We start from the raw sequence: 27,961 nt of genomic DNA on the forward strand, positions 1-27,961 counted from the left end.
CACAAGTGTTCAAATTTAATTATAAAAGAAAAACAAATGTGAGGCCACGCTTACGAAAATATTTACAATGCTAACGCGTCATAGAAAATTTGTGATGTTTGCCCTCACTGGGGAGACCTCTTCTGGCATCTGTCTTCATAAGTATTTCATTTTTTTTCCATTTAGCTGATAGACCACTTATATTTCAGTGAAGCTGTGTGGGGGGGGGGGGGGGTGCGTGCATGCGTGCTGGGATGCTGGATTTTTTATGCATAGTAATCTTGCATTCAAACTGAGACTGAGCAACTTCTTAGGTAGTGCTGTTCTACCAACCTAAACACCCACGGAGGAAACATCCAATTATTAATAAAATAAAAGAAAAAATAATAAAAAAAATAATAAAGAAATTACTAAATTAATGAAAATGATTTAACATAACAGTGAATAAAATTAATAAAAACAAATTAAATTAAATTAAATTATTAAATATAATATAATTAAATTAATCATTAAACTTATATCAATACCTTATATTAATGTCTTATATCGAAAACTTATATTAATAAAATAATTAATAAAATTAATATAAATCTACTCTATAATATAAAATAATAAGCTTTTTTTGTAAGGTTTTTGTGTCACGTTTTTTGTCATGTTATTTGAAACGTTTTGAAACTCAGCGAAGCTGGGTGTGTCGAGTTTTGAAAATTCGAGTCATCAGAATTCAAGGAGAACCGGCTTACCAGTCTGCAACTCGGGGGGTTGTACGCCGTAGGCGTCAGGGGGAGGAGCTCCCTAGTATATTAATAAAAACTTAATATAAATATATTAATAAAAACTTAATATTAACAAATTAGTAAAAATTAATATAAACTAAAAATTACTTACTCATTCGACATGCATAACTGTTTTATTTTTTCTATTGGTTGTCTAACGCAGTGCTTCCCAAACTTCTGGATGTCAGGGCTCCCTTTATAAAAATTAAAATATTTCACGGCCCCCCCCTCGAAAAAAATCGTAATTGAGACATATATTATTATAATATTTATTGTATTTATATTCAATACTAATTTATAATTTATATCCAAAAACATATGCAGCGAATATTGCAAAAATCAAATGCAAATATTACATTTTTAGCATCTTACGTACACGTTTGACATGCCATATTATCTCAGATTTTTATATAGATAGATATATTGTTATTGTACATTTGCATATTGTACACAAGCATATGAAACGTAAGACGATTAGTAATAAAGAAAGAATATATAAAAAAAGATGAAGTTTAATAACAATTCAACGTGATGGATGTGTTTCAATACTGCTACACAGATAGTCAATATCAGGTGAAATATTTGAAATGGCTATTCTTAGATTTCTTTCCAATTCTTCCATTCATAAGCAGGACCTATGATTATTTTTAATTATCAATAACGATGAAAATGCTCTTTCACAAAGGTATGTAGATGCAAAAGGAATTAACATATTTAAGGCCGCTTTTGCTAATGAAGGACATTCTTTTTGTCGTCGAATCCAAAATTCGGATAAATCACTGTTAAGAAATTTTGATTCGAGGGTTGAATCCGCTCTCATATCAATTAGTTCTTCTTGGGATGACCATGGAAGATTGCTAAATTGTAGAGGAGGAGCAAATGGTGTTCTTATCCAATCATATTCTTTATCTTCATTCAAATTAGGAAAATATTTTTCAAAAAAAACATAGAATTTGTGAGGTGGTTAGTTATTATCCTTTTATTTGCTTCCCCCCCCACCCCCCCCCCCCCCCACCCCCCCCCCCCCCCACCCCCCCCCCCCCCCACCCCCCCCCCCCCCCACCCCCCCCCCCCCCCACCCCCCCCCCCCCCCACCCCCCCCCCCCCCCACCCCCCCCCCCCCCCACCCCCCCCCCCCCCCACCCCCCCCCCCCCCCACCCCCCCCCCCCCCCACCCCCCCCCCCCCCCACCCCCCCCCCCCCCCACCCCCCCCCCCCCCCACCCCCCCCCCCCCCCACCCCCCCCCCCCCCCACCCCCCCCCCCCCCCACCCCCCCCCCCCCCCACCCCCCCCCCCCCCCACCCCCCCCCCCCCCCACCCCCCCCCCCCCCCACCCCCCCCCCCCCCCACCCCCCCCCCCCCCCACCCCCCCCCCCCCCCACCCCCCCCCCCCCCCACCCCCCCCCCCCCCCACCCCCCCCCCCCCCCACCCCCCCCCCCCCCCACCCCCCCCCCCCCCCACCCCCCCCCCCCCCCACCCCCCCCCCAAATAACAATAATTTTTAGTTGATACTGTGTTTGCTCATGCAACATATGGTTTTGTTTCAGTCTATGCAGCATAGTTTCTGTATGAGGGAACATGTGATTCATTAATTAGTGTGTTTTTATCCCAGTTGTCTCTAATTGCACTATTTGTTGAGAAATATATTACACAGACTGCTCATACCTTATTCACTGGCATAATAAAAGTACTTGTTTTTATTGCCTCTGCAGTATAGTGGCTGTTAGGAAGGACATGTTGTTTACCACTGCAAGCGAGCTACTATCGCCCCACATGAACTTGTTTAAGCTTTTTTTTTTCATGTTTGAAGTATACGCGAAACTTTTATTGGTAACGGAAAACTAGCTTGGATGACAGTGATAATATAAAACGTGTTTTGATATGTATATAAAGTCAATATCAACAGTCCCTGATTAGAAGATTTGGAGCTTCCCTGGAGAGCATTCGAAGTAAATACAGTTACCCACTGCTTTGAAATGAAACATATGAATAAGTAATATTTACTAATATTCATTAAGCGCTGAAATACGCAGGAAGCAGTTTGTGAACCAACACCAATGTGTGAATTTTTCCATTAAAATATAAAAAATAACAAAAAAATAATAATAAAAGTTATATACGTTTCTTTTAAGATAAGAAAAATCTACTTAGTCTTAAAACGTTTTAAATTTGTTTTCATTATTTCGCGAGCTCCCCCTCAGCAAAACCTAAGGCCCCCCCAAGGGGGCCGCGTCCCACAGTTTGGTAAGCGCTGGTCTAACGTATATTTTTAATTTTACTGGCAATCGACTTCAAGTCCACATAGAAGAGTCAATAATAGAAAACGGAAAAAATTATTCTGTATATCTTTTCTTTTAACCACATGACTCGTAACATTTAAGTTTGATTTTTACTACACGCATGCATGTAATCAGAGAGTCTGCAAACCTGCAGCTAGATGATGCTGTGTTAGTGAAAGAAGTACAGGTGGAGACAGTATCGTTTGGGTTATTTGCATTTTGTTCAAGTTGCCAGCTGTGTTGCTTTTGTTATTCGTCAAGGGTGATTGTCTGTTGTTCTCTGTTGCCTCATCATTAAAAAAAATCGCTGATTGCTGAAAACAGATTATGTTCAACTTCAAAATGGAAAGTGTGGACTTAATGTTTCGAGTATGGGGATTGGTCTTTCTTCATCTTGTTGATTTACAAGAGATGCTATTTCATAATCCAACATGATGATGTGACACTTTTATAGCAGAATGTCAGAATTTCGGATATCACTGACGAATCGTATGAAAATATTTGCTATTGGTTATATGGATACTGACGTGCATATTTTGTGGTCATGTGAGAACAAACGTAGTTGTTCCATCTGTGGCTATATGAATACATTCTTCAGAATCTAATCCAGTCGGTTCATTGCAGGTGAGTGTAGAAGTTTTAATATCCTCTCTTAATTTTTTTTTAATGATGATGTTTTTCAGTTTCAACGGTTGTTATAGAACCACATAATAATTGAATACAATTCAATTCTAAAAAAAAGGTATTATTGTGACATTATTTATTCTATATCAGAATAACAGAGTCATTCTTGTGTACTACATAAAGAGAGAGAGAGAGAGAGAGAGGTTATTTGTTTTGTTTCTAAGATATGTTAGAAAGGCTTAGAAAATATTCCTTTAGTAGAAAATGTTTCCCAAGTCTTTCTTCTTGCGGTCAAGGTCGTGGAGTGCAAATTCCACGACGCTTGATCGCACGTATATATTTTGTTAAACCAATAACAAATAAATACATAGTACTAAAATAAATACACAGGCTTCATCATTATTATTATTAGTTATTAGTTATTAATAACTGTAGGTAAACGTATATTTTGTTTATAACGTTTAACGATTGCTTAGTTTAGTCGCGAAAAATGGCATAACTTGTTTCAGCTAGAAAGACGGGGGTCAAATCCATTCTCTCTAGACAGTTTCTTATAGGGAGGTGACAGAGTTATACATCGTGCAAGATAAGAGGCAAATCAGAGCTGGAGTCGGCAGTTTTGAATTTCAGCCGAAGCAGATAAGGCTATGAGGGCAGTGTGGTATTCTGTTAAGTGGTTGTTCTTCTAGACAATTAGAAGAACTAACGCACCTTATAAGTTCCTCTCTCTCTCTCTCTCTCTCTCTCTCTCTCTCGAATATGGAACTTACTACGGTAACGTTACTACTGATCTGAAATATTGCACCATCATCATCATAAAATCTGTAGAAAACTTATCTTGGATGTTGTCGCCTTCCATCAACATCTGGAGGATATTCCAGCTTATCATTAATGAAACAAGTTTCTTTAATTTTGTTTTTAAATCCGGCTTTTAACTAAATTTTTGTGAGGCTCTTCCTTGTTGTAATGAGTCCAAAAGTTTATCTGACTGCTGATGACAGAATTTATCTCGGCTAGCCAAACAAACCTTTGGTGTCTTCTTCAACTGAGGGCAAGCAGTGATAAGAAATAAAAGGGAGAAATATATAATACAAGTAGGATTTATTATCTGTGAGATAAAAGAAGGAAATGGGAACAAACGAAATATTTGCAATTTTATTTAAATATTGAAGAAATTCCCTTTAGGTTCTGTTTGGCAGACAGTTTAGATCTTATGCAGAACTCAAATGTTTAAAAATATAAACCGCACAAGAATCTTAAAGACATTCTGTGTACATAAAGGGGTGAATTCGCGCGCACACTCTCCCCCCCCCCACACACACACAGAGAGAGAGAGAGAGAGAGAGAGAGAGAGATCTATAAACTATAAGCACATCAGTGCTCCGTATGTGTAGTATAGGTGAGGACTGTAACAGCAGTTTATTGACATTTTTCTTCGAGAATTGCAGGTTGTTGTGGAATATTTAAAGCTGGAAGCAGTTCCAGAGGACAAAAGAATAAAAGAGAAAGAGAAAAAGCAGATTCCTTTATGTTTGCAATTGCACTAAAAAGGAATGCTGATCTTGTTTTAACAGGAACAGTTTCGTACCTCATCTGTGGATGAAAAACGTATTGAATATCGAGGATATTCAAACCGAATTCATAAGCATATATGTGTTAAAGTTTAATAAAGCCATATTGAGGTTATATATCTTTAATTTATATACTTGTTTATTGATGCAATGTGCTGTAAACTCAATTATCGAATATTACCTGCTTGGAATTCTTTATGTGTTCATATGTGTATTATATGTGTTCATGAAAATGCTACAAACCTTGAGTGCATTTTCTTATGTAAAAAACGAACATGAAAATTCGGCAGGTTTCTCAACACACCCCATCCACGGTTGGGGTGTGTTGAGAAACCCCATCTAAGGGGTTTCTTGAAGGTTGACTCAGGAGGTTTAGTTAGGATTTCGTTCCAAGAGATAAAATAATTCTATAGTTTAAATGCAGCGTCATCTTATGAATGAGAAACATGTCACTGATGCATGCAAAAGGGTTTGTCCGAAATGACATTTCGTGCTGTACGTGATTGAGCAAATATGCGCATACGAGCTGTGTTACCAAGACAGTCTAAGACCCAAACAGAAAGAAGAAAAATTGTATTTGCAAGTAGTAGAATGAGTGCAAAAGACAGGAATAAAAATTAATCAACGAACGATAATAATTAATACCAAGCATAATCAGTTAATGGGTGAAAACTGGGAACCTTGAAATGGAAAAACTGGAACATTTTAAAAATATTTAGTAGTGATGATCATGGTAGACAACCAAATGAGATGGTAGAAGTTCAGAATTTAATAAAAAATGATAATTAAGCTTTTTTATCCTCTCTCATGTGTACTCAGTTCAAAAGATATTCACTGGAAGACTAAAGTAAAAAATATATAAATAAGTAATCAAGTTCAAAAAGTTCCAGTGGGCAGGACATGTTCTTCATATGGAAAACGACAGCATTCTTATGAAGACAATGAATAGTAAAGTAATTGGCGCAAGTCCAAGAGGAGAAAACCAATAACAAGATGGATAAACAGCGTTAGTCAAGATAGCAACATCATATTACATGTGCAAACTGGAGACGAAATGCATAGACAGGGTTGTAGGCGACAAACCCAGAAGTCCAATCATCACGGGGAAAATTCATTGCAGGAAAATTCATCGCGGAAAAGATTCGCTGAGAGTATTATTCGCTAGAAAATTGAAATGATATTGCTTTGATACCGACATATGAAAAGTAAATGCAGTGCAAGATATATTTCGCAAAGCATAGTTTTTTTTAGGTATTATTTGTTTAGATTTTAATTAGATTTTCATAATATTTTATTCTTATACAATGAAAGTAATATGTTTTATTAATCTGTGAGTTTCCTAATTTCTATTTCGTCTTAAAAAGTTGTAATAAAGTGATCGGTCCTTATTCCACCTTTGCAACGAGTTGCCTCAGACTTGCACATATATATATATATATATATATATATATATATATATATATATATATATATATATATATATATATATATATATATATATATATATATATTATCTGAACTAATTCAGAAGATGAGATGTTTTTCAATTATTGAATACGCGTGTATTTTGAAAATGACTGCACTATTCTTGCATACTAAACATATATATTGTATGCGATTGTCGTTTACAGAGCTAGTTTAAGATCATATATGTACCTTTTTTAGTAATTATGTTAAAGAAAAAAATAATAAAACTGCGTAAATCCTATCATCATTATGAAAATCAGCATAAGCTAAATTGTCATCTCTGCGGCTTCGATACAAGTCATTACCTTTTCCTCCCATACTAGTACTGTATTTTATCACACTAAGAAAAAAATTTTAAATTTCATATTTAGTCGTCTTTACTGGAAAAAAAAAAATATATATATATATATATATTCTCTACCCAGATCGTTTGTGATCTTCTTCTTCTTCTCATTCCCTCAATCTTCCCCAACATAACTGCCTTTTCCAATGATTCATCAGCTCGCATAATGTGACCAAAGAATATCCGCTTCTCTTTAGCGATCATCCCCCTCCAAGGAGCCTTCTGATTGGCCATTCTTGCAGTCCATGTGATTCTTAATAGTTTCCTCCACGCGCATAATTCAAATGAATCAATACGCTTTCTATTTTCCTTCTTAATAATCCAGTTCCCTCTATCTTCTTCTTATTATTATTCTGTTCTCCATACTTGAATGACTGTTAGCGTCACAGTCTTTCAAACCAAATATCTTTCAGATAAAATATTCTTGGGAATATATGTCTTAATTATTTTAACGAGTACATACTAAGAGAATACAAGAAACAGTGGAATATTTAGTGAACGTGTTGGATCGAGAAATCGCTTTTTATGAGCGTGAACCTCTCAAGATAGACACGTTCTCGAAAAATAACTAATGTAAAAATAAAACAAAACTTAAAAGCGATAAATATTATAATTGTTTTCGTTGGTCACATAAAAAACACGTGACTTACTTTTCCTTTACTTTTTTGGGACACGACAGAAACATTGTTTCAAAATATAGCTTACTATGCATGACTGTGCACTTACAGCATAATTATATTGACGTTATGTGCCTTCCTTAAAGATTTTGAGTCTTTCAAATAAAAATCAAGTTTTGCAGCCAAAGAATACAGCAAATCATTGTTTATATTGTCTGAAATGCGAAGTCTAACTGTAGATAATAGTGTTTAAAGAAAGGTAGTATGAAATCGCCTTGCAACAGATACAAAATCCAAACTTTTTTTCCTGACTCTTTAAAGAACGGTTGCAAGGATGACATACTCTTCGATGACGGTTTTACGTCATCGGAAGATAGGCGTTCAGTTGTCTTTGATAGCTGTGACAACTATAGCAAGTAACATACTATGGCTGACATGATAATTGCTGATAATTAGTTATAGACGATTGCATTAGGATGAGAAGAAATACAGTTATCCCAGATGCAAGAAAAAGTTATCTATAACTTAATAATATAATGCTAATTAGAAAATTAAAAAAAATATATATATTTAAAATAAAATGCTTTCATTTCTCTACCAAAAATGCATCCTGCGGCATATTCACAGTTTGTTGTGACTTTTATCAAATGTAGTGCTCAATATTATTTTATTTTTCAGATCTTGCAAGCTTCATCAAATTCTTCTTCGAGGATGGAGCTGTTTATCTTGGTAACGATTGCAGTATTCGGATCTGAACACATGAGTCTTATTCAAGCAGTAGATGACTTAATTATCAACACTAAAAGTGGCCCAGTGAAGGGTTTCAGACAGACCACACCGGCAAACAAATCTGTTGAGGTATTTCTTGGGATTCCATATGCGGAACCACCAGTCCAGGAAAATCGTTTTCGTCATCCTATTCCAGTAAAACCTTGGACTTGTTTGTTCGACGCCAGCCAGAAACCAAAAGCTTGCATCCAGCCCGGTTTAAATACGAGCGATGTTAGTGAAGATTGTTTGAAACTCAACATCTGGGTTCCTTCACCACGGCCGGTGAATGCTTCGGTGTTGCTATGGATACATGGAGGGGGTTTCAGAACTGGATCATCGAATGCACAGAACGGCCAGATTTTGGCTTCAGAAGAGAATGTTATAGTTTTGACTATAAATTATCGGCTGGGATTGTTAGGATTTCTCTTCTTGGACCATCCAGAGGCTCCTGGAAATATGGGTTTGTATGATCAACTGTTGGCTATTAAATGGGTAAGTGAGAATATTGAGGTCTTCGGAGGCAACCCGAACAAGATCACCATATTCGGTGAAAGCGCTGGATCGAGAAGCGTCAGCTATCACTTGCTTTCTCCTTTAAGTAGATCTTATTTCGACCAAGCCATCATGGAAAGTGGGGTTGCTGGCGATTTTCATACAATAAATAAAACTGTGGGTGTTACAAGAGGAATGAGACTTGCTGAGGTTGTTGGATGTCCCCATAATCCTGAAAACCTTAACGAAATGGTCAAATGTCTTCGCCAAAAGGATCCTATGGAACTTGTTGAAAAAGAGCAGTCATTTTTTTTGATATTACATTACCAATTTGGTCCAGCTGTTGATGGCAACTTTCTTTCTGAAAAGCCCTCAGAGATGCTCGATAAAGAAAACTTCAAACATACCAAAATCCTGATTGGTACTAATAAAAATGAAGGATCGTATTTTGTGTTTTTATTGTTCCCGAATGTATTCAAGAGCGTAGAAAATTTTCAACTAAATCGAACAGACTTTGAGCAGTGTGTTGCAATAATTGATCCTTATCAAAGCAACATCTCTACAGAAGCAATTATTGAAAACTATACTAATCCAGAAGATCCGAATAATGGCTCGACGAACAGAGATGCTGTAGCAGACATTATTGGAGATTATAATTATTTATGCGATTCTAATCACTTTGCAGACGTGTATGTTTCTGCTGGCATGGATGTCTATAAATATGAGTACGCTCATCGATCATCGATAAGTGGTTTGCCGATGTGGGCAGGCGTAGAACACACTGCTGAGATCCCGTTTGTGTTTGGTTCACCTCTGGACCCAGAAAAGGGTTATCAATGGAATGAGATTTGGCTTTCTCGTCGCATAATGAAATATTGGGCTAACTTTGCGAGAACTGGGTAGGTATGACTGTTTATTCTCAATAAGTATAAAAATGTTACGATACAGTGGTGAACATGCAAAATGACTTAACAGTGGTATTGAGATATTTCCGGTGGATTCAATTTGTCATTATCCTTAATAGATTTCAATGCAGTTTTGTTTTCCGAAAATAATAAAACTGTCTGTTACTATAATATATCTACTCCTTTCCCAATTTAGTAATTCACAATTACTAAATATCCCTTTCGTTTTGAAATATATTTTTGAATCAGCAAATTCCTGATTGTGATTTCTAGTATTACTTGTAAATCGTGTAATTTATCGCCTACACCACTATTAGATATCACACCACATCGTACTGTCCCACGTCTACTAGAATTGGGTTCCCAATTATTATTTTGTATTCCATACTAACTAGTAATCGCAACTCAATTAAATTAGTAATTTGTTTCAGTTATTTTGAAATGATATACATATCTTCGAGGCTCACGATTTTATATGATAACTTGATCATGTGTAAAGAACATTATTAGCAAATATCAAGTATGCTTGCATAAATCTTATTATTGCCAGTAGGGAAATTCTTCCCTACTGGCTTGTATCCACCTTGGACACAAGCAGGAAAACATTTGGATAAATTCTTGTGATTGTTTATGACAATTCTAGAGCATTCGATCAGGTCTGCACATAAGCCTACTCATTGAATGACCCTCCTATGGTCGGCCTTCTACCCTATGCAAATGGATCACCAGCTTTCTCTGTGGCCGTTCACCCAGTGTCATGGATGATGGGTTAATCTCATCAGATTTTCCTGCCTGTGCAGGAGAACCGTAGGTTCCTGTACTATCGTCAACTTTCTTATACTTGGGCATAAAGTATCTTCTTTCGCTAACTTCAAATTCTATTTATAGCTTATCGGATGAGTGTACACTTCATTTGACAAATCTTGTTATATTCAGCCATTAAGAGCCCACACGATCTTCCATAACCAATGCCTTGAACTCTGAGGCATTTCTATTCTTCAGTGGAACGTAGGTAACACATTGTGAACTTCAATAATGCCAAAGAAAAAAAAACTCAGTCCTGTGTAATTTATCGCAAAAGTCTCAGCACGTTTTTCTTGTTTTGGATAATACTCAGATCTAAACATACAACCAAATCTCGCTTCCTTGGCTGATTTATACCTCCCACCTTTCATAGCACAAACACGTCTCAGCTACACCTTCTTCATTTTCAAAGAAACTTGCTGTATTTTTGCTCTCAAGATACTACTTCTCACTGTACGACGCCTAACTTTGAATAAATCCCAAATACTTTTTATCCTTCTTTTTTTTTCTTTCCCCATATCTTTATTTGAAACGCGATCTTAATGAATGAACCATGTTCTCAGCAATAATCTACCAGAAATTGTTCTGAAACATATCTCCGTTATTCATTGTTTGTTATTCGACTGGTCTCCCATAAAACAGCATCCCATTTTTCTCTTTATATCAGCTATCCTCAGTAATGACTGAAAATGGGTCTCTCTTTCTTTCTTTCCTATTCCCGCATGAAGTGGGTCCAAAGGCACAAATAAATCCGATTGTTCCTTTTCTCATGTTGTAAAGTGCCTATATTTCTTTACTTGAAATTGTTTCATAACTAAGAAGTTTATCTTCGTGTTTAATTTTCTTTCCCTGATCCCGATGATGGGATAAATAACTTTATGCTTAAATATTTAAAAGCAACTGACCTCTTTTTGGTCTTCTTTGTCTCAATAACAATGTTTGTATAAATATGGTACTCCAGTGTTAGGATCAACTGGAATGGTGAATGTGTTCAGTTCTGTTGAGGTACAGGGTTGTTCCAGTAGCTGACTTTTCACTGTTTATCCTTATTCTCTGATGAAACCAGTTGTCGCCCGATATATCCACGTTTCTTTCTCTATAACATGATATCTGATTAGGTTATGGCATCTTGATGTACGAACAGTTTCTAGGAGTCACCTAATCTCAAATGCGAGCACGTCCTCGTTCGTTCTGCATCCAGATCTGCATCTGGTAACACAAATGGAATTGGGCATTATAGTAAAAGTCCCAACTGATTCTATAAATTCATTATAGACTAGGTGCTACGTCTCCTTCCAGTTATTTAGATTCCATCATCCAAAGAAGATTAGCTGAAGTAACAACGGTGATAAGTTGGTGTAAAAATCTAGTTTCCATGGAAAACAAATACTACAATCTCCACGTGAGACTGTCTCACCCACCTAGTTGGAGAAAATCAATAAATGATTTTGAGTTTTAGATTTTAGGCTTCCAAAGATTGGGTACAGCATAGACAGCAAAACCAGTTGTTCAACACAAGTAAAATTCCAACTCAGTCATCTAAGCATAAACGTAATGCATCATAATGAGTGAAAGTCTTGAAAAAATCGGATCCTAAACTGCTTGAAATAAGCTTTTGTGGAGCGTTCAGAAACGGTAACAGGAAATTCTGAGTTTAAACCTTTTATTTCGAATTTTCGAGATATTTTGAATTATTTTTAAATAATTATATCCGATAAAATGTTTTTGATTGTTCTGAATATAATTTATGGTCCATGAATAGCAAACGACATTCGATTGATTTAACCTGTTTGCTGATGGTGTATCGTCTTTGAATGTTTAGTAACCCAAACGAATCCCCCAATGGAACCGAAAACGATATTCCATGGCCACTCTATGGAGAAGACCAGGAATACCTGGAACTAGAAATTAATAGCGCTGTGGTAGGTCATGGCCCTCGGATTTCTCAATGCGAATTTTGGCTCGAAACACTTCCATCTATTATGCAAGAAGGTAAGTGATTTGAATGCAGTAGTCATTTAGTCAAATCTCTTGTGCACTCAATCAATATTTCGATTTTGTTTGTTTGTTTATTTGTTTTTCCTTTCTTTTTAACAGGTCAATGATAAAAATGATAACGTGCATGAACTCCTCATGCACGCACACCTTCAAAAGATAAAGAATATATCAATTTAGATGCTTCGTTATGTAATAAACTCCAGCTACTTTGATTTGTTACAATAAAGTTAATAATTAAACTTTTCAATGTGGTTTATTTTAACCTGAGTTTGGTTTCAAAAGTGGTTCATAGAGGGCAGATTATTGCACATGCTAAAGAGATAAACATTCCAAATCTGAGAGGATAATTTAATACGTTAAGCTTATTAAAATATAATAAATAATAAATGACGATAATTAAAAAATGATTGAAAAAGCTCAGAGAATTTTACAAGATAAATATAAAAGTTTTAATAATTTTCAAAATATTACATATATTACAAATACACAACATCTGATCTCACATATGCTTCTAATGTATAATTGGCATATAACCAGAAAAGAAATCAGGGAATGCGGAATAATCGACCGTGAGATGCGGTGATTAATACCTTTGAAGGGTCATGGATGGCAGTGCTGTGGCCAATGAAGTTCTAACTGAGGCTCGGCTGTTGCTGTTACCATCCTGCCATGATCAAAGCATTAATAGCTCAATCACACCTTATTCCTACACTGTCCTCTACAGATAACGGGGAAAATGAAAAGCATTCTTGCTTCGCCCCTTTAAGCCAGTCCTTATAAGGACTATAAGGATAAGAAAAGAAATCATTAGGGTTTTTGGAGAATTCACCGTGAAATGCGGTGATTAATACCTTTGAAGGGTGATGGATGGCAATGCTGTTGCCAATGAAGTTCTAACTGAGGCTCGGCTATTGCTGTTACTCCTGCCATGATCAGAGCTTTAATAGCTCAATAACACCTTATCCCTACACTGTCTTCTACAGATAACGGGGAAGATGAAAAGCATTCTTGCTTCGCCCCTTTAAGCCAGTCCTTATAAGGAATATATAAGAAAAGAAATTGATCCTGGGTGCCCCGTGGTTCATCCGAACTGTCCAGCTACATCAGGACACAAATGTCCCCTATATTTACACTTTCATGCAGACTATAGCAATCAAATTCTTCTCAAAAGCATCTGTGCACCCTGACAAACTGATCCAACTGGCTGCAGACTATGACGCAATGGATTATTTCAAACATCAAAGACCTAAAGCCATCCTAAAGTTCAACACTGAGGACTAATCTCCTAGCCCACTCTGGGCGAACAATTAGCTCATAAACTTTCTCCACTCACAGTTTCTCTCAAGATAGCCCGGAATATGAAAAGCTTTTGCCCCTTATATCAGTAAAGTTGTTGGTTGATAGAGAAATCATGATATACGTTCACGTATATCATAATTTCTTTACTGTTTGATATTCAAAAGCTAAGGACGAACTACATTTTTACGTGTATATGAAAAAATGTTCACGACCACACCCAAATATGGACATAAATTTATTGGGAGCATACTAATACATTACACAAATAATGTGTTATATGTTTGGTACAAATTAAATTTCAATACGTTTTTGGGGAAAATTACAAATTTCCTAAGGAGTTAAGGAATTAATGTACTGCTTACAGAAAACTATGCGGAGAGACATTTCGGTATGGAATATGCCCATCCAGTGGGTGTCTCGCGCGATGAGCCTTCCGACTCCTTGGAAGCGTCAATAATAATAATAATAATCCGGAACTGCGATTCAGTGCTCACTACGCCGCACCATGCTTAGCACCGAGTGATTCAGGAGATCTTGAAGAAAACACCCCGACTCCTTCAGAGCAAAAGATAAGGCCTTGTTTGTTTTCTGGAAGGAATTTCGAGTAAAAATGCTCTCTAATTAGCACGTCCAAAACGTGTTCTATGGGGTTGAGATCTGGTGAGCGTCATGGGCACTGGATTCGATCATTATCCTCAGTTTCCATTAGTGTCTCCACTGCTCGTGTACGATGTGATGTGGCATTGTCATCCATAAAATGAATTCGCCTACAGCACCACGGAACAAACTACTTTGACGTTGAAGAACTTCGTTGCAATATTGTGCACCAGTCGTAGTTCCTTTTTTCAGCTGTTGTAGCTCGGTGCGTCCATTAAACATAATGCCTCACCATACCATGACCCCAACACTGCTGTATCTATCCCTTTGAAGAATTCTCGCGATGGTAACCAGCACCACTTTCACGCCGGATCAAATGTCGTCTAGAATCGCAGAAAAGACTAAAACCACTCTCATCTGTAAAGCGTACATTAGTTAATTACTGTCTCGTCCAATTTTTCTGGATACAACAGCGCTGAAAGCTTGCTCAACGAGTAGCAGTGGATAAAGGGCACAGACTGTAGTCGTTCTGGTGTTTAGGCCAACTTGTAGCAGATGTTTTGCTATTAGAACCAAAAATCTCTCTTCGTGGCATATGAAGGAAAACGCCTGGACACTTTCCATTGGTTTGAAACACTGCCCAAATTCTTCGGCCTTCTTCAAGCTTTCCAATAATTCTTTCCCAAGTTAAATAATGTAGAAGATGTCTGTGAGACATTACAAGACATTCAAGTTCGCAACTTTATTCCTTCAAGAAAAAAGCTTCCGTCAAACACAAATCGTTTAGCGCAGTCTTTTGCCTTTTATGCTGTTGAATGCTACCACGCGAATCCTTTGTGAACAAATCAAAAAATTGAATGTGTACCCGTTTTCTACTCGAAATCGCCACTTATACAAACTGCCAAAAGTGCGGTGGTAATCTTCAAAAATAGTGTTCGTCCTCCGGTTTTGGAAACCAGTGTATCTCATATCTTTCGTGTCCAGAAATGCAGCCTGTCTTTTTTTTTTTAACTGTATTCAGACGGACACTATCTTCTGGGCAGGAAACAAATGTTTGAAATGCATGTGGGGTTCACCACCTTCTCATTAGGAGAAGATGGTAAAGGTGGTCAATTACTTTTGAAAGAAATTAACCCTAATTGGTCCACAAACTTTAGATCTTCCCTTAAATGGCTGTCGTATTCGCATCCGCCAATGAAGCTTCTTCATTGAGCGTGAAATCACCGCTTACTGGAGACCTGAAAGGCAGTTGTAGAAAAAAGACGAGACAATGCAATTTTTGACTGGAAAAAGTTATCCGATCTTAAACGGATAGCAAGGTATTTTCTCCCGAAAATTTGGGGTTTTCATCCACCATACAGACAAATCGACCAAAGAACACATGCAGTAAACAGAGGAAACTGTTAGTGGGCAGTACATTTATTAGTATGAATGTGTGGAGTATGAATTATATTAGCGGGCTTTCGATGCTGCATGGATGGAGGATTGTCTCTCTCTCTCTCTCTCCGTGTGTGTGTGTGTGTGTGTGTGTGTGTGTGTGTGTGTGTGTGTGTGTGTGTGTGTGTGTGTGTGTGTGTGTGTGTGTGTGTGTGTGTGTGTGTGTGTGTGTGTGTGTGTGTGTGTGTGTGTGTGTGTGTGTGTGTGTTGTAGAATGATGGATTAAGTAGAATAGGAAAGGAAAGAAAAGAAAAGCTACTCAGACTATGAAGAGGTCTTCTCATCCAGGCATCTCAGAATTTTTAACCCGCACGAGATCTAAACAGGCTTCAGACTTACAGTTTACAGAAATTGTAAGCTAATCGCAATGCTGAGCATCTTGAATTGAAACACCCAAAGCAGTGTTTCTGTGGTACGGTACTGATTGTATGGTTTTTGTTGCTAATTAACCAAAGTTCATTCTGGTATTGCTGGTAATTCTGCACCACCCTTTGATACTTACATTCCATTGCATAAGACATCAGAAGTATCATTGCGGAAATTACCCATAAATCGTGATGCTTGAATGTGTTTCGTGTTTAAGAATGGCGAGTTTCTTCTGAAAGAAATTAACCCTAAATGACTTCATACATATTTTGAATGAAGTTTCGTTTTACCACATAATTCACAAATCAGATTCAATGACTGAAATTTAGGAATTACTGACATTTAATTTACGAAGTTCACTGAAGGAATATGCAAGAAAAAAGTGTTTATTAAAAAAAAAAATAGAAATTATTAGTAATTTCAAGAACAGGCATTAAATATTGAGGAGTAAAATTATCAAAACTCCATACTTTTACATGGCGTGAAATATTTTTAACTACATAGTCTTAGTACCGCTGTTAGTTTGTAATAAAAAAAGTAATAGATGAGTTCGATGACGCATCAACCTTCGAAGCTGAGGATACTCAGAGAATGTGCAATCCCAGACACAACTTTCTTCTCTCAATTCCAGACATGATTCGGGAGATGCACTTCACAAAGCCAAACTCCTCAAAATGCAAGTGTTCATCTGAGATCCTGCTGTTTCTCACTTGAACAGCTATTTGGGGGTAGTAAAAATCTTCACATTTGTACTCCGGAGGGAAACTATAAATGTCGTTTATAAAGAGGACAGATTTTGATATAAGCGAGACATAACATTTGAGCTATAATGTGAATGAAATACTTTTATTATTGATTGACCCGATTGGTGTAAACTCACACCGTTTAAAGAACCACTATTTCGACTAGTTAAGATACTACTAACACTAAAGTACTTTACAAAATTTTATTCCGGTGATTATCTACTCTTTTATTAAATTATATATCCTTAAGTTTAACCCACGGCGATCCTTCTATTAAATTATTTATAATTGTGTCCTAAAATGTTTAATTTTTTTATGTAGCTCCCACACAAGAAACATTATTATTAACCTATGTTACATGCATACCGCGGGCGTCATAAGTATTTTTCTCTCTTATTAAATAACACGGTACGGCACAAACAAACAACCAAAAAAAAAAAAAAACAGTACTGAACTTCGAGACCCCATCAATACACGCGGTATAATATACTGTAGCTGTAGCAATGCTGTTGGCGTTGGAAGAAAAGACCTTTCATTGTTGAGCATTATTTTCGTTCTTACGGAGTTGGTTCATCTTTTTCGTAAGCGTATCCCAAGCAATAGTGTCATCATTGCCTTAGTCGAGAGGTTCCGACGTACCGGGAGTGTTCTGCCGCAATGTAAAGGAAATTCGGGGACATCACAAACTGTTAACCCAAATGAGAATTACGGGCGTGTGCTGGAGCAAGTGTTACAGTCTCCGAAACGCAGTCAACGCCGAACAGCGGTGAAACTTGAGATACCGAGGGGGTCATAGCAGAGAATACTTAAGGAGCTGTGTGCCTTTTCGTACGTCATTCAGGTGAGTAAGTATTTATTTAAACAATGGATTACGCTGCACGGCGTGAATACTGCGCACGCGTGCTGGCCAACATCTATGGTGATTGGTCCTTCCTATATAATATCTAGTTCTCGGACGGAGCGCATTTCCGTCTACGAGGTCATGTAAACAGACGAACGTACAGGTTTCTTGAGACCTCGATTTGTCCAAGAAAAAGCTCTTTGGATATTATTATTATTAGAGAAACGAAAAAAAAAAAGTTGATTTAAGTAACTTTCCTATCGACAGTTTTCCTCCAAATTAATCTGTTATCTGTCAAGACTCTAATATTGTCGAAACCCATATTTTATAAGATCTAGGGCACTTCTGACTACATCAATCCACATAGAGCTTTGTCTTCCTGTAGGTCAAATGCCTGTTTGGCTAACCTTTTTTCTGCCATTCTGTTCATGGGACCATACCATCTGAAATAAGTTCTGCTCATATATTCCTGAATGTGCAATGTCAATTTTCTTCCTAATATCCCCTCCCCACAAGCAAGCGAATGAATATATAGCAGTCAGATATCGAAATGAGTTCATTTATTTTCCACGTAATCCATTTAGCGTGTATTTGTAAGCACTGATATATAAAGTTTCAAATTAACACCCCCAAACTAATTACGGTGTAAATATTGACAATTTCAAAATCAACAACAACAACAACAATAATAATAAAAAAAAAAATAAAAATAATAATAATAATAATAATAATAAATACATAAAATAAATAAATAAATTTGGAAGGAGGAAATAAAATTTCCCTTTAATTTAGAAACTTCATTTCAAATTTTTTCAATACAAATATTGAATGTAAAAGTTGAAGCTATATGACAATCGTTAACGTCCATCGATATCACAGGATATACCAATTTAAAAATTGTAACTTAATGTAAGGTTGCGTGAGGAATTATAATTTTGCTTAATTTTTATGAATTACTAATATATTTCTCTTAGAAACTACAGCGTAACTTATATGATACATAAAATTTTCTAAATAATGTTTAAAATATGATGAATTATTTTTAATATTACAAATATACATTTTACGCCTTTCATTTTTGAATATCATATTATTATAATTAAATTACATGGTTCTATTTCTAAGTAAATTCCCTGATAATGGTACATTTATGATAACAATTTTATTTAAATAAAAATTCATTCGAAATTATCAAAACTGAACTAATTAGCAATGATGCCGATCTATTTCGATTATCATTTACTAGGTTACTTCCACGTAACAATATATCAGTTATTGTTGGGAAATACTTGTATGTTGTTAGCTGTTGTATCACACTACTGGGAAAGGGCCTCTTCCTAATTTCTCTGAAGGTAGTCCTCGTCTTGTTCTTTCCTACGATCTCATGTTATTTCTGGACCTCACCTTCTGTCTTTCTCTAGACTCCAAACTATAGTAAGGTCTGTTCATCTTTCATCATTGGCACCCCCCAGTTCTATTTTAACCAAAGGCCAGAACAATATTTTCACATCTGTGGAGAGAGATGAAACTGCGTATGCAAGGAAAGGTCGCAGAGTCCGACGACGGGTTCAATAGATCGCAGTATGGTGTCTGCTCTTCTAAGCACGACGCCCAGACCGACACCATCTGGACGATTTGGTGGCCACATGTCACGCTTGAATGGTGCGGTGCAGGAAGAAGCAGCCACATAGTCTAAAAGGCTACCTTGACGCTCGTTCTAGTGGTGTCAACGCCAGAGCTCCAACCGTAAATGTACGAAAGCAACTCTAGCGCTGTCTTCCAACGCGCGATGCAAGAACAGTATCGTTCCAGTGGCTAAACGGGATTCTGACTTAGAGGGATTCAGTTCATGCTTTAACCACAGTATGCCTATTACCCATAATCGCCACTACATATCATTTATAATTTTGCAGACCTGTATTGCTAGGATTATTGCTAGATTATTCGTCACCTCGCTAACGCCAGGTCGGATGCAGCTTCGGATTAGGCCAGTCGAACATTGCACCTTCCTACGATTGTAAAATTCGTCAAACCAGTTCCGTTATTTCTCTCTTAACCTACCTTATATACTCACTTAACTATCTTACTACCAGCCCTTAAGTCTAGTAGCGTTTGTCCAAGAAGAGATACCTGATCTTGCGTGGAAATGTGGGTATGCTCAAAGGTCAGGGGAGATAATGTATGGTCCGTCTTGAGGGAAATAAGATAGGTGCTTCTTTTGGTAGCAATAAAGATGAATAAATTCTTCACCCTAGTCACATATAGTAAGGATATCAGTTGTATGGCATCAACTATTGAAGTTTGACTTTGAGCACTGCAAATTTTGTCATATGAAGTGTGGACATCAGCAATACTCTGAATTGGATATCAGGGTACTGAGAGAAAGCTATTTATGACGGAGAAATAATACTGACCAAGTAATGAATTCGGAGAGTACTCCAGCATTGGTAGGGAAGACAAACAGTCATCATCATGACTGCTTGTGCAGAGGACAACCAGAGAGGAAATTGCCAATCTATCTGTCAAGCATGGAGTTATCAGACCATAAAATTGTAATAATGTAAGTTGGATCTCTAGTGCCAGGACCCATCAAATTCTCTGGAAATGTCTGGAGCTGCTAATTGTGTTTCTTTGAACATTTCGTTAGCTTTAATCTCCTTGGATTGGCGTTGTTGCCAAGAAGGTTCATGCCGGAATCCATACTGGTAGTCACTAATTAAATGATAGATTTTTAGGTGATGTTAATGAGCTTTCTCACAAAATTACAGACGTTCGGTGCATTCAATGGAAATGATAGTATAGCGGATTGTCTTTTACCTCCTTTTTTTGAAAGCGTTAAATATAAGCTTCTATCCATGCTGTAGGGTAGATGTTTGATGAGTATGAAAGATTATAAAGAAGATATAGGATTTGGAGCAAACGTTTTTGAGGATAGCCGTTGTGAACGGCTATCCTCAAAACGTAGTCAGGACAAGTACACTTGCGGATATCGATCTATTCAGTATTATTCAAATTTATTTCTATAAAAGACTACAGAAAGCATGCAGTGAACTGTTGTTGAGAATGTGGTCTATTTTGCGTTTTCATTATTAATGCATGAGTTAGAAGAGAATGATTGTGCCAGTAGATCAAACATATCTTTGGATGTTAGAGCAGCAAATTCAGAATATGAGAGGTGGAAACTTGAAGAGACAAGTTGCGTCCAATGGCCTTGGCAAAGGACCTAGGATTGATTGGCCTTTGAGCAGAAAGACTCGTTCTGTCTGCTTTTGGTGTATATACGTTGAGTTCAAAGGTTTGTGTGTGGTTAAATGGGATATGAGGAATTTATCTTGTCTTTGCTTGATGACAAAACAAATTTAGTTCTTGTGTTTTGGTAAACAGACTGGCTTTCTTTTCTGAAGCCAAAAAAAATTAATCTTATATTCAGGGTTTCTTCTCACTAAAGTTAAAAATGTTTTAGAAATTTGAAATTGATGGAACTGGAATGATACACCTCAGCATGCCTGCCAAACTTAACGATAATAAACAGACCATTCCTCTTTGTAAGTCACTATATATAAAATGATATAAATATAGTAGCAAGGCTTATACGTTGGTTAGACATAACTGGTAATTAGTTTACGGAATTAACAACGCAAATGAAGTATATTAATTAAAGGTAACTTTAATGAATCACTTCTATATTTCGGCAACGTCACATTGCCATCTTCAGGAACATAAAGATACGGTATGTGCACTCAGGAACTAACACAAAGCAAATGAGGAAGAAAGCAAGAAACTAATATTGTTCCAAAAGTCCTAATGGTGCCCTCTTGCAGGCTAATTTGGTAGTCTTGGCAGTTGGGCTGAAGTTCTCATAATGAATATTCAAAGAATCTTCAGCAGCTCTAAAAAACGTTCCTAACCTCAACAAATTTGGGTGCATGAAACTGCCCCAAATTTGGGAGACTTTCATTATGAGAACTTCAGCCCAACTGCCAAATTAGCCCGCAAGAGGGCACCATTAGGACTTTAGGAACAATATTAGTTTCTTGCTTTCTTCCTCATTTGCTTTGTGTTAGTTCCTGAGTGCACCATACCGTATCTTTATGTTCCTGAAGATGGCAATGTGACGTTGCCGAAATATAGAAGTGATTCATTAAAGTTACCTTTAATTAATATACTTCATATGCATTGTTAATTCCGTAAACTAATTACCAGTTAGATATAAATATAATTAAGGTGTATGAAATTTTGTTTTATTTTTTTTTATCAAAATAATGTAAAATTTGTATTATTGTACATAAAATACAAAAAAAATTAAATTTTCATTAAAATTATTATTAAATTATATAAATATTTACATAATTTTAAAAAACAAATAACGTTACTCACGATATACATTTTTAGTACAGTCATATAATGGAATACCCGCAATTGGATGTTTTAATTAAAAGAAATCAACATAACTTCTGATTTGTTCATAGCAGATTCGGATTATACATTTATTTCCCTGCAAAAGAAAATAGCATATACTAGAATCCCTTAATTATTAAAGTAAAAAAAAAAAGTACGATTGGGCAATTCATGCTTTTAACATACCTGTGTCATTCATGAGAACAGGAAGGTATTCTGTCCAGAATTTACACTGATGAATACGAATCCCTTCACCAATTTTCTTCGTATTTAACACAAGCTCTAAGTATTCTTCCCCTTTTGTAGTGTACATGGGCCAGAAAATATCCTCGTTTTCACCTTCTGGTGATTCATTTGGATTCCTGAAGATAATATTTGTTACAATAATGATAACTTCAAGTAGACTTACATGCAGTAACAATATGCTTACAAGAGGGAAAAAAAAAAAGCATTTGTTTATAAAATTTAATTCAGTGTGCTTCGGCCAAATTTCAAACCAAATATTCGGTGCTTCAGCACATACCTATAACCAAGTAAAACATTTGTAACAGACAATTGAACGAATATTAAAGAGAATCGAGATAAATAACAGAAAAACGATTACAAAATCGATTTTAGGAACTGTTCTCATAGATGCCGCTAGCATCGCCTATTAACAATTGGCTCACGTGATCATAACATGAAGGATCGGAGAGATGCCACTTATCCAGAATTGCATCAGAAGAGAGTTAAACTTGACTAGGATTGCACACCTACATATACTTCGCGGAATGTTTTCGACTTCAAAATTACAAAAGAAATTGAACCCTGGGCATAAGGAAAAGCGCTGATTTTTTTAAAAAATAATCTATTAAATTAAAATGAAGATTCTAAAGTAGGTTAACGTGAAAATAAATATTTAATTAAAATATTTTAAACAATATTTAAGTAAAAGATTTAAAGAAATAAATATTTAAATAAAAAAATTAATTCCATATTCGTGAAAATCGGCATTATATTATTGTGTTTAATTTATAAATTAACCCTTCAACGCTCTAAGATATCATTCATTTAGTTTTTTTTTTTTTTTTTTTTTTTTTTTTTAATTCAGAATATTATGTGGCCATAATGAACGCAAAATGATACATAAAGTCTTCCTGGCGAAACATATACTTCATTACGATGCCACACTGTTGTAATGGATACATTACAATCACATAATTCTCTTTGCTGTTTGTAATGATATATGTAATAAATTTTATTAGAAGCTTCGGTTTTTCAGCCGAAGTTTCTAATACATACAAAAATCTAAAAAGAAAAAAAAAAAAAAGATCGTGTGTATATTAAAATAACATTGATACCTTCCCAGTTTTGGCAAAGTTTGACCACAACCTCATCATACGACGTGAGAGGACAATTTCGTCGTTGTGGTATTTCAGTTTTCCATTGACAAGCGAGCCCATTACAAAAGCGATTTCATCAGTGTGCAATACTCCAGCCCATTTGGGATACGAACTAACGGATGGTCGGTGAGTGAACAAGTATTTGTATACGTTATTACCAGCAGTTGCATAGGCTTGAGCAAAACTATTAAGATTACAAGTAATATAAAAGTCTCCAAATATATCTCCAATAAGATCTCTGTTTCTAAATCCGTTGTTTAGATCGCATCCTTCGGTGTAGTATCGGATTATTGCCTGCTTGGAAACTGGATTGTGGTAGGGATCCATCATACCAACGATCTCTTGAAACTCTTCACGGCTTATCTCTTGATTTTCAACAAACTTGAACGTATTAGGGAGGTCAGAAAACAGAAAAAAGGGTCCCTCATTCAAATTGGTTCCCAAAAGAACGTTTGTATGTTTGATGTTTCCCTTTTTGATCATCTCAATAGGATGTTCAGGAAGGAAGTTTCAGTCGACGACTGGTGCAAATGGATACTCCATCATGCCCTGAAATAAGGTGGCTTTGTCGATTATTTCTATTGGATCCTTGCTACGTAGGCAAGTGATTACTTCTTTAATTTGAGTAGATTCGTCTGGACATCCAACAGCTCTGGCAAGTGCTAGTGATCTGCGAAAAGTTTCCTGAGAATCAAAAAGAGCCCAAGAATCAGTGGCTGACCCACTTTGCATGATTTCTTGACTGAAATAATTTCTACTCCATGGAGACAGAAGATGAAAGTGGACGCTTGCAGATCCTGCACTATTTCCAAACAACGTAATATTTCCAGGGTTTCCACCAAAGAATTTTATGTTATTTTTAATCCACTTAATAGCTATCAATTGGTCAAACAGGCCCATGTTTCCAGTAGCATCTGGATGGTTTAAATATAAAAATCCTAAAGCAGATAGCCGATAATTAATTGCCACAAAAATAACTCTTTCTTCTGAGGATAGAATGTGACTATCATAAAAGTTCATTGATCCAAAGATGAATCCCCCTTCGTGTATCCATAGCAACACTGCCGCGTCCTTTGGACGAGGTACGGGTACCCAAATACTCAACTTCAGACAGTCTTCGCCAAGAGCAATTTTTTCGGTTGCCATGTTATCGAATCCTTGAACACAAGCGGATGGTTTACTTGTTGCATTGAAGATATTAGTCCATGGCTTCATTGGTAACGGGGGTCTAAAACGATTTTCCCCAAGTGGTGGTCGCGCATAGGGAATTCCAAGGAATGCATCAACTGGTTTACGTGTGTTTATCCTGAATCCCCTCACTGGTCCCGTGTTTGTATAAATTGTTAAATCATCCAGAGTATTATAAGCTGGTTGTCCCAATTCACACATTAAGAACAATACAGAAAGGGTGAACCACATATTCACATTCAATAGATTTGGTGTATCTGCAATCAAAACAGTAATAAATAAATAAATAAATAAATAAATAAATAAATAATATATTAACATGTTTAATATTAAAGATTAATATAACAAAGAATATCATATAAAAATTCATTAAAGCTCATTATTAATATTTCTAACTATTTATTCTTTGTAAATAATACTTTAAAATCTACCTTCAAGCCAATTAGTTAAAAAAACCTAGAAAATATTAATAATTAAAAATAGTTAATTATTAGTTGTCATATTGACTGGAGAAACCTCCGCGGAATAGTCGGAAGAAAGCATGTACCCTTTTAATTGTAAGCAAATGGATTCCAGTCCCGTATAGTCTGAGTCTTAGACTATACGGGACTCGAACCCGTTTTGTTATGCACTGCGGAACTGCAGCACCCCTAATTTTTCTCGATATATAAATATATTTATTAATTTATTTATATTTGCTTGTAATATTTACTTTTATCATCAACAATCCTATGCAATTCTCTTATTTTATATAAAAAAATAATAAAAATCCATCTTGTAGCACTTGGGAGGGCGAAGGACGCTAGCAGCACTGCGTTTACCATAGTGTCATATTGTTACGTGCGCAAGCATATGCACGTCATAGTGAGATGCGAGCTATTAGCGTAATGCGGCACTGTCCGTCGCGCAGTTCCACTGTTGTGTATATGCAGTTTGCGCCAGTAGTGGAGAGTTCGTAGTGCTTATCGTGTTTACTCCGTCTCTTTAAATATTTGAACATTACTATTAAAGACATAGCATTTGTTATAGTTTTTCTTTTAGAACATTATTGGAGTTATGATCATGAATTTTATTTTTAAGTAATTTTGAATTATACCAAACTGTATAATTTTATCGATAACAAACAATATTGTTTCATGTTTAATTTTTTTTTTAATTTTTTACTATAATTTTGATATTTTATTCAAACAAGTACACACTGTACTTACAGTGTGTGTGTATATTTCGAAAGTCGCAGCATTACCACGATTTCCACCCATGAGCCACTACCATCTAAGACATAAGGAACACATTTTAATTGCTTTTCATCAGCACTCCAGTCCAGCCGATGTTCTGTGAAGTGGCATGATTTTCCCTCATAGAAGGATATTTTTTTAATCCCCTATAGATAAAAATACCCAAAACACATACAATTGAGATTTAGTAAATTAGATGGAGATATAGAAAGAATATTCATCGTGTGCCATTAAAAGTTAAGCCATGATATCCAAGCTGAGTGTCAGTAACAGAGCTAAGACTAACGACTAACAACAATGTTCATAGAAGAAGAAACAAGCATATATGTGTTTAGGGCTGGACTAGGCATACCTGTTGTTTCATCTCATATAGTCAGCTTAGATTGTTTTGAACTGAAACACACATCCTTTAGTAACACAGATCATACAATTTGCACCACTAAGGAATTTTTAGTCTGAAAACAATTAAAATGTGTCCTTAAAGTGTGATACCACACCATGAGAGGACATTAGCCATTTTGTCACTTTTATTTTATTGATTCCACATCTGAAAGGTTACAGTGTCTATAACACAACATGGATAAAGTTTCCGGACACAGTAAACTAAGATTATAAAGCCATTGTAACTATGTCTGTTAGTTATGTTTATAACGTAGATGGTTTTTGTTTTGCTTTACCATCCTGCAACGTCATGAGGCCGCTAGGTCATCATCATCAGACGAAAAATCGTTTTTAACTTCCACGATGGAATTACAATCAAATGGCCAGTCGATTTCTATAAAGGCTAGGATGCAGGAGGACCTTAAAGTTTTTGGCAGCATTTGTTTCAATAGCCGACAAAGTCGGCTAATGAAAGCAGTCTGGGAATATTGTAAAAGTGCTCTCATAAAACTATCAGAGACGCCACTAAAAATGTGTTATGCTAAAAAAAGTCTACTTACATTACTGAGCAATACACACCAGCCAAAACAGAACTCAATACAATAACACGTCATTCTTTTAAACAACTACAATAAATCAAAATAAAGCAGTTCTTCAAAAATTATAAATTTTGAAAATTTCAAAATTGATATGAGGTATTTTTAAGCACTTGATAGCCTTCAATAAAGAAACGATGTAGAACTGCATGCAGAACACAGAACATGAATACCAGTGGGTTACACTTTAATGGGGTACATCAAAAATAGCATCATTTGGTGGGGTTAAATGGCTTTCCTGATGAAACCTAGTTGCCTGTCAACAGTTTAAAAGGTGTATGTACATAAAACAAATTGAAATTTAGGCAAGTTTGTTGTTTATTGCACAGCAAAATGATTACTGATAAATTTAAAAAAATAGGCTTGAATTAAATTGAAATGTCAAAATATCAATTTATAATTGATATTGACATTTCATTTATAAATATATAAATACCCATTGGGAGCCTTCTTTAATAATAACGACAACAAAACAATAACAACAAAATGCATTTATTTCTATGAATGCAATTACATAAATCACAAAGCATCTGTGTGTGTGTGTGTGTGTGTGTGTGTGTGTGTGTGTGTGTGTGTGTGTGTGTGTGTGTGTGTGTGTGTGTGTGTGTGTGTGTGTGTGTGTGTGTGTGTGTGTGTGTGTGTGTGTGTGTGTGTGTGTGTGCGCGCGCGCCGAACTATTAAATGTGATGAACCTATAAAGAAGAGACTAATCATGGCTTCCACTAAATAAATCTAGAGAAGCAAATCTTATCTTACCTTCAAGTGTGCCAAGGTCAAATCATGCTACCAACTTACATAATCAATTTTAATTCACCACATAATACGAAAGTAAGTACCTCATTACTTCACTGATAAGCTCAAAAATTATTT

At 36.2% G+C, this 27,961-nt stretch overlaps 1 protein-coding gene, 1 long non-coding RNA gene and 1 pseudogene across 2 annotated transcripts; 1 reads left to right on the forward strand and 2 right to left on the reverse strand.

The window, feature by feature from the left end:
* Positions 1 to 27,961, reverse strand: LOC150093287 (uncharacterized). Its single transcript, XR_016550453.1, has 4 exons — positions 27,848 to 27,961; positions 22,496 to 22,671; positions 22,289 to 22,406; positions 1 to 312 (listed from the first exon to the last, which is right to left on the reverse strand). It is a non-coding gene; the product is annotated as an uncharacterized LOC150093287 (long non-coding RNA).
* LOC150093288 (acetylcholinesterase-like) lies at positions 3,601 to 12,875 on the forward strand. The gene is made up of 4 exons (XM_090413834.1): positions 3,601 to 3,660; positions 8,337 to 9,820; positions 12,453 to 12,622; positions 12,728 to 12,875. Exons 2-4 carry the CDS (start codon positions 8,370 to 8,372, stop codon positions 12,733 to 12,735), a joined length of 1,629 nt encoding a protein of 542 aa, XP_090269960.1. The 5' UTR covers positions 3,601 to 3,660; positions 8,337 to 8,369; the 3' UTR covers positions 12,736 to 12,875.
* Positions 23,404 to 25,080, reverse strand: LOC150093289 (acetylcholinesterase pseudogene; annotated as a pseudogene).

Source organism: Typopeltis vanoorti, chromosome 24 (genome assembly GCF_054136105.1).
Source record: "Typopeltis vanoorti isolate ZY-2024b chromosome 24, IOZ_Tvanoo_1.0, whole genome shotgun sequence".
Classification (NCBI taxonomy): Eukaryota; Metazoa; Arthropoda; class Arachnida; order Uropygi; family Thelyphonidae; genus Typopeltis; species Typopeltis vanoorti.